Genomic DNA, 7556 nt, shown 5'->3' on the forward strand with positions numbered 1-7556 from the left:
AGAGAGGTGTGTGTGTGTGTGTGTGTGTGTGTGTGTGTCAGTTAGACCAGCAGACAGTTGGACTGACAGTTGGACAGTTGCTGGCGCTGGGCTCCTCTGCATAGTCTCTGGAAGTTGGACCCAGCCAGGGACCCTGACAGTTGCATTGGAGTTGTGAGTCCGGGCCCAGGACCTGCACCCTTACTCATCCATCCCCTTTTTGCCAAGATATTAATAGACGAAATTTGAGTATTGCTTCCGTCATGAATAAAATTTGTGCCCTCCTCTGCCCCCAGCCGACCATCACAACTTGCCCGGAAAACTTCTCGTCATCTCCCACCAGTCCGGCCCAGCCTGGCCCAGCCTGGCCTGGCCTCATTGTCCTTTGCGATGCTTCAGTCTTCAGTCTCCTTCTTCTTCGTTGTGCTGTGAAAACTTTTCAGAATGTCCGAATCGCCGAGCATTCAACGTCCATTCAACTGTCTGTCTGTTTTTGTGGCTTGGGTTTTTTCTCTATTTGTTCATCTTTTAATTTTAATGATGCCTTCTGCAGAAATGTAAAATGCTTTCGCTTGCTGCAGACCAAAGCAACATTTTGGGGCATGTGCATGGCTCTGAAAAGGTAGCCAGGAGGAATGCTCTGTAATGAGATTTATTCGAAAGGAAATGAAAGGATAGAAGAAACCACAGAAATAGAATTCCGAAAAATGCTTTGCTTTGTATACGGGAAATTCTAATCAAGAAAATCGAAATATTAATCGAAATTGATATTTTAACGGCAGCTCAATCATTAGGGAAGCACCTCAAAGAAGTAGAGTTTGCCACATCAAAGGGATCAACACTGGAATTGCAATCTGCGCAAAATGGAACGACGGCATCAGGGCCAGGGAAAGGGGAACGCAGTGAAACGGAACGAAACCACAAAACGAAATGCGGTAAAACGCAAAAACTTTTCCAGAATCAACTACTAAAAGATTTATGGTATCAAAATAGTGCCACATAAAATATTCACACCTTCGCCTCGACTGCCAGAATCTAACGACTTCAGCTCTTTGGCTTCATGGGTGTGGTGTGGCACCAGGGGTGGGGCAATGGGGCACACTGCGGACACTGTGGGGCACAACCAACTGATGCCAGTGGCTCGATAAAGCCATTGTTTATACACGCAGCAAGGGCAGGAGGAACAGAGGCAGGGAATTGCATTTTGGGCCATAAGTTGGCAACATTTTTTTTTATGCCTTCATCATGCGGTCAGCATAAATTTTTTATCGTCTTTGGCGCTGATTCGTCGGTACCCTGCCCCTGTCCCGACTGTTTCAGTTGCCAATTTTGATGTCTGAATGCCATAAATCAATGCGCTTAAAGTCGCAAAAGAAAAACCCTCTCTAGGCCAAGAGGAAAAACCGGAATGAATGAAAACGTCGACTTGTTGATGATGAATCTTGCTTTGATCAAGACATATAAACCATTTATTGGAATAGCATTGTTATCCTCTTGGTACATGCGCGTGTGTGTGTGTGTTGGTTGTTGATCTTGCTTTCATCTGTTTAAGTGTACTTTTAGTTGTTATTGTTGTTAATGCTTGCGGAGGAGACTGTACAAGACAGGATGTGTGTACATTGCATCCACTGATGCTCCAAACATTTAAAATGTTACAAAAAAGTGTGGATTGGGGGGATCATAGCAATGTTTCATCAACGCCAGACCTTGTTCATTGATTTGCCTAAACAGAAACCAGAAAGGTATAGAAAAAGAATTAGAAAAGTAAGCTAGCAGTTTGCCTTTGCTTTGGAGCCGTCACAAAACTCACCAGAATTAAATGAAGTGTTGCCCTTGGTGTCCCGAAGTGAAAACATGTTTGGTGAGCTATGGAAAATATGACAAGAAATGTCAAAATGTGTGTTAGTGTTTTACTCAACTCACTTTAGGCCATTGCGCACATCCCGGTAGTTGTTGTTCATCATTTCGTATTGCGATTTCATGCGCTGATGATTTTGCTGGGCTTGCTGCTGCTGCACCTGCTGTTGTTGCTGCAGTAGCTGCTGCTGTTGTTGTTGGGAGGGATTCCCGCTGTACTGCCACATATTGTTGCTCATCATGGGTTGACTGTTGCCATGGCTGCAGCTCCAATTTCCCGGGCTCTGACTGCAATTGGAGGCTAAACCAGCTCCACCGCCGCCGCCGCCGCTGCCGCCCCCTGTGAGACGTCCTTGGTGTTGCATTTGCGGCATTTGGGTAAACGGCTGCATCGGCGGCATCTGCGACATCTGAGGTATTTGGGACATCTGGTGCATGCCACCCATCTGCGCCATGCCACCCATCTGGGGCATGGAGGACATTTGCTGCATACTCGACATGGGCTGAAGATCCGCTATGACAGCGTTTACGCCCGGGGCATCGATGGTGCCCATCGAATTGCCCATCATCGGCACCATGGTCATGCTGTTCAGCGGCGTCACGGCGCCAATGGGCAGGTGCGAGGACATGGTGCCCAGGGGGGTCATGCCATTGCCCGACGGCATCATGCCCAAGGGCAGAGGCTGCATGCCGCTGCCCTGCATCGGATAGGACATCTGACCGGTGGACATGGGCGGCATCTGCATCGGGGGTAGGTTCATCTGGGGCTGGTTCATTGGCCCCATGGACATGGGCATGCCACCAGACCCTTGGCCCTGGCCCTGTCCACCATTCTGTTGCATGCCCATTTGAGCGGACATGTTCATCATCTGCAACGTAGAAGGCAGATGGTAATCAGTCTTGCAACACGCGGTGGCAACCCGTACCTTATTGGCTTCTGCATTCATGCCGAAATCAGCTTCATAGGGAACCGAGCAAAAATTCATTTCTAAAATTGTTTCACAATAAAATCAAAACTCTAAACTAAAATACAAATTTTCACAAGAAAAATTTAGAAAACGGAAATAAAAAAAAATAACTTTTTATATAATTTTTGTTGTGTGAAAGAGAGAGATCTGAATCTATCGATGAACTGCCTACGACTGAGGATTTGTGAACTTCTGGGTTGGCCTCAACGACAGTCCCTCTCAAACGGCCTCCTATGATCGGGGAAAACTCTTGAAATTTAAGTGAATTTTCCATTTGAGTATTGTTTTCTGTGGGAATGGCAGTAGGCGATGATAGTGTGCTCTCTACCATTCCCTGTCCCCTGGGTGAAGCGTGATCAGGCCACGCCCACATGGTTGGCCTCCACTTGCACTTGGCTCCATGCCAGCCAGAGGCCGCCCCAGAACAATTAATTGTATCCCTGGCTTGTCATTTTATTGTTTGTGTATCTACATAAAAACGGGAGGGACACGAAGGTGGATGGCTAGTGTCCATGCCTTCAGCTGCCATGCCATGCCATGCCATCCTGGGAGCTGTCTTTGGACATATCCTTTTGGCCATGGTGGTGTCGTGGCGGCGTCGCTGGTGCAGTTGCCACACCATTTATGCCATTAAGTCATTAGCTTTGTTTAACAAATAACAAACTGTCAATGAGTTGATTAACGATGTTTTTCGCATGAACTGCAATTAGCCGTCTCCAGCGCTGTGGCAACTCCAGGTCTCTTCGTAGTCTCTCTCTCTCTCTCTACCGTCTGCTGATAAATGGGTGTGATTTGGGCTGCCAGCATGGCAGAGAGCCAGGGGTCTTGACTTGGCGTATTCCTAATGCGGCAACGAAGGGAGTGTGGAGTGTGTAGCACTCGTTATTGATGCGCCGCCAGTCCCCTGCTAAACTGCCGTCACTTGGCAATTATTGTGTATTGTGCTTCAAGTCAATGGCATTTGCAAATGCCAAAGCCACAGCCACAGCTACAGCTCCAGCTCCAGCTCCAGCTATAGCCACGGGTTGGAACACTTCATCACACCCGTAGTCGTAGGAGCAGCTGGAGACAGCGCCTGTGATGGCAGTAGAGAGTCATCGTTAACGCAATTACACCCGTTGACAAGTGTAATGTCAGCCAACTGTGGCCGACATTCACCCATTCCTCCCGTTCTGTTCCCATTGGCAGCCCATCCGATATGGCCATGCCATCATCATCATCAACATCCTATCCGCCTGCCAGTTGCCTGACGCTGACGCTGTCGACATGACGCGCTCCCATCACTCACGCGTTTTCCCCCACTTGGTAACTCATTTTAGTCATTTGATGACGCCTCGTCGTGGCTCATTTTGATCTTTGCATCAGGAGCGCAGCATTTTGTGATAAGATTGTACAAGGTTTATGCATATCTCTGCCATCTAATACTACCAGAAACACCTTGGCGTTGAGTCCGCTCCTGTTTTAAAATATTTACACTGTAATTATTATGCAAAATGCACTTTACTTCATTATTTACGATATGGTGGCACTTCGTGAGCAGCGTTCTGAACAAGTGGTTGGACCAGGGGCCGTGGGGAAGACAATAGAAATACTAAATACTGTATATTTAAATGGAACTTATCTCCTAAGGGCACGCGCAGTATTTGTATGTCCGCAAATTATAAATTAGTTTGTTTGTGTGTGCGGTCGCTAATTGGCTTTCCCAGAAGTTAATTACACTGAAAATGTTGAAAATTGGACTTGTCAAAAACATTTTTGACATTTGCCGCCAGACCCACTCTACAGCACGCCACTCCCACTCCCCACTCTGCAGCTTCCATCCACGCAATCATTCGCAGGAAATTAGTTTACAAACTTTTCCCGTTTTTGCATTTCGCTTAAATTTGGAATTTTTTGTTGACGCCTAACCCTCATTATTATTATTATTATTATTATTGCGAGTACATAGTATTATTACTGCAAAAATAAATGAGGTAATGCCATTAATCAAGTGACATGAACTGCGTGGCTGTGGCATTTGTGTGACAATTACACGAGCCCGCGGCCATTTTCCAAAACCAAATTAAGTGCCCAGAGTGTTAATGAATGTGTCGAAATTGCCAAAATAATTATTTAAAAGTTTTGCCCATTGAAATGAAACACATAATTGCAAAATCCTCAATTTTGTTGATATTTGTGAAAGTATTTGATTTGATTAGATTTGATTGCAATTGATTTTTATTGCATAGCTAAGCCAGATTTATTTGACAACATTTGTTGATGAATTTTAGGAAATTCTACGCAGAAAATGGGGGTTTAAAAATACTCCAATGAAAGACTGGAATATGAACTAATAATTCTTTCCACGTAGTGGGGCGTAAAATAATCTTTGATTTATTTTTAAACAGGAAAGAAATCTTTTTACTTGTTACAACTTTCCTCTAGATGTACTCGTAACCTGCCGGAACCGTGGGGGAGCCGGGGCAAAGTCTTTGATTTAACACCTTAAACAGAGCTGCAAAACAAAGGGGCCTCATTAATTAGGGATGTTAAGATGATGGAAACTAATCTGCTAAAAGCACTAGGTAGCAGCGTGCCTCTCTATCCAGCTTTGGCTTCCTTCAGGCAAGCAATTTGTCTGTCAGGATCAACGGCAAGCACTGTGCAGAGGAGGCGTTTTGGGGCGTGCCATTGTTTGGCACTGGTTCACATGCGCTTAATGCACTCGGCTTCACCTCCGACAATGTTGCAGACGGAGGGACGGAGGACGGAGGGGAGAACACGGTTGCAACAAAATAAACCAGGATGCTGAGAGAATAAGAGCCCAGAAGAGACTAGCAGCTAGCTGGGTCCTGGCAAGGACTTCAAGCAGAAATCTGTGCAAATCAGAAAATTGGAAAAACTAGGGAGCAGGCAGAGGGGCGATGGCAAAAGGGGCAGAATGTAGTAGATGTTGCAAGCAGACTGCTTGCTGCCAGCTAAATGCCCAGCGAAGTAGAAGCTGGAATCAGAATCTAGTCCTCCATTAGAGTCGGCCATAAAATAAGCATCGGTTGTATCGGTAGATGCAGCAGCAGAAATAGCAGCTCCCAATGGCCTGCCTGCTGACTGCCGAATGCTGCCTGCCTCCTGCCAGCTGCCTTAAGCCCATGCATGACGCTTGGCTGAGTGCAAATTCAATTAACTTGTTACAACACAATCTCAGGATCAGCTTTGGCATCGGCATCGGCATCGGCCTCAGTCTCAGATCCAACATCAGCGTCTGCCCAGACGGGGATTGGGATTTGTCAGTGCATGAAGGATACAGTGTGTGTGTGTGTGTGTGTGTGTGTGTTTGGGTGTGCATTGGAAACTAAAAACTACTCGGAATGTTTATGCAACATTTCTTAGCTCCTGCATTGGTCCTTGGCCAACTTTTTGTTTATTTTATTTTGAATTTTAATTCGCAATCAAATTGGTTTTTGCGGTGAGCGCGAGAATAACACTCGTACACTCGTACATTGATTCGATTTAAGCCCGGTTAGTAAATGTATTTTTGCCTCATTCAATTAATAAAAGATTGCAAGCGGCTTCAGGGCCTTTGGCAGCGATGGCAAACATCCATAACCAATTGACATTTACATTGGCCCAGATACACGGACCGAACGAGTGTCTACTCGTGGATGCATGGCAGAGCATTCGATGCACAGAGACGATTGAGGATGCGCATGAATGGTGCGGGGGCTAGGGATGCCTGGGTGAAAGTCATGCCATTGGACATGCATTTTCAAACAGATTCGAATTGAAATTAATAATCAAATGTCAATTACTCGCTGGATTAGCATATGCACCAGCCAAAGCGTAAACAGACGAAAAGACAGAAAGCTCTTGAAACAACTCTGGCAAATGGAAATGGGTGAAGGCTTAGCGGGCTTACAACAGATAGACTAACTCATAAAATTCCTATCCTTAATACAAAATTCATGATAATCTCAGGTGAGAAATCGCTTGGCTGCTTTCACTTCAAGTAACACCACCCACAACCCACAACCCACAGCCACAGCAACACCCAACCTTCATCCTATGCTACTGCTACCTTCTAGAGACAATTGTGCCCCCGAGGAAATTATTCAGTATGCTCCCGGACCGTTTCTTTTTGGTTTTTTGCAACTGAATCTTAAAAATACATCTACATTGCCCCTTGGTCCATAATTTATGACCTGTTCCAGTGCCCGTTTCCATTATGAATTCATTAGCACCTGAGGGCTAACCCAAACAGAACAAAAAAAAACATGCAAAATGAAAAAGAGAGAAATTCTCGGCTTGACGATGCGAATAAAGCCATTTAAGAAGACAGCAAGGGAACAAAACACAAAAAAAGGGAAAGCGCCATAAAGGCAGAGTTCAACGGGGGCCAATGTCAAAAGGTTTAAAATTAAAGCCAAGCGCCCACGCGTTCCCCGGACACTCCCTAGCGGGCCGAGCGTGGGTTGGGTGGGGTCAAAGGTCTTCAAATTAGTCTGACTTTTTGTGGGTTTCACTGCCCCCGACGCTTGACTCTTTAATGGGCACGGCACGATTCGGCACGGCTTTTGCTGGTGCTTGCCAGTCTCCCGTCTCTTTGCATATCACGGATTGTTATATCAAAGCCAACAGAGACCGAAAAACGCTGCACAAACGATGCGATCCGTGTGGGACGTGGGGGGACGCTTTTGGCCACAAATCGATGGCGTAAGGCCACAAACCCCCACACCAACCATTAGCCAATGCGCCTCACGTGCGCGCCGAGTCTGC

The 7556-nt window shown here is 46.1% G+C and overlaps 1 protein-coding gene across 1 annotated transcript; it reads right to left on the minus strand.

The window, feature by feature from the left end:
- Positions 1–1541: 1541 nt before the first annotated feature.
- On the minus strand, positions 1542–2918 carry LOC117592001 (transcription activator MSS11). The gene is made up of 4 exons (XM_034285449.1): positions 2763–2918; positions 1903–2705; positions 1790–1845; positions 1542–1702 (listed from the first exon to the last, which is right to left on the minus strand). Exons 1-4 carry the CDS (start codon positions 2820–2822, stop codon positions 1674–1676), a joined length of 948 nt encoding a protein of 315 aa, XP_034141340.1. The 5' UTR covers positions 2823–2918; the 3' UTR covers positions 1542–1673.
- Positions 2919–7556: the final 4638 nt, after the last annotated feature.

Source organism: Drosophila guanche, unplaced genomic scaffold, assembly GCF_900245975.1.
Source record: "Drosophila guanche unplaced genomic scaffold, DGUA_6, whole genome shotgun sequence".
Lineage (NCBI taxonomy): Eukaryota > Metazoa > Arthropoda > Insecta > Diptera > Drosophilidae > Drosophila > Drosophila guanche.

Bases quoted from the DNA above. Each gene is read 5' to 3' on its own strand.
- LOC117592001 (XM_034285449.1), bottom strand. From the start codon at position 2,822: ATGAATTTTTGCTCGGTTCCCTATGAAGCTGATTTCGGCATGAATGCA. The intron at 1,846-1,902 runs GTGAGTTGAGTA...TATTTTCCATAG, and splicing joins GATGTGCGCAATGGCCTAAA to CTCACCAAACATGTTTTCAC. The intron at 1,703-1,789 runs GTGAGTTTTGTG...GTTTCTGTTTAG, and splicing joins CAACACTTCATTTAATTCTG to GCAAATCAATGAACAAGGTC.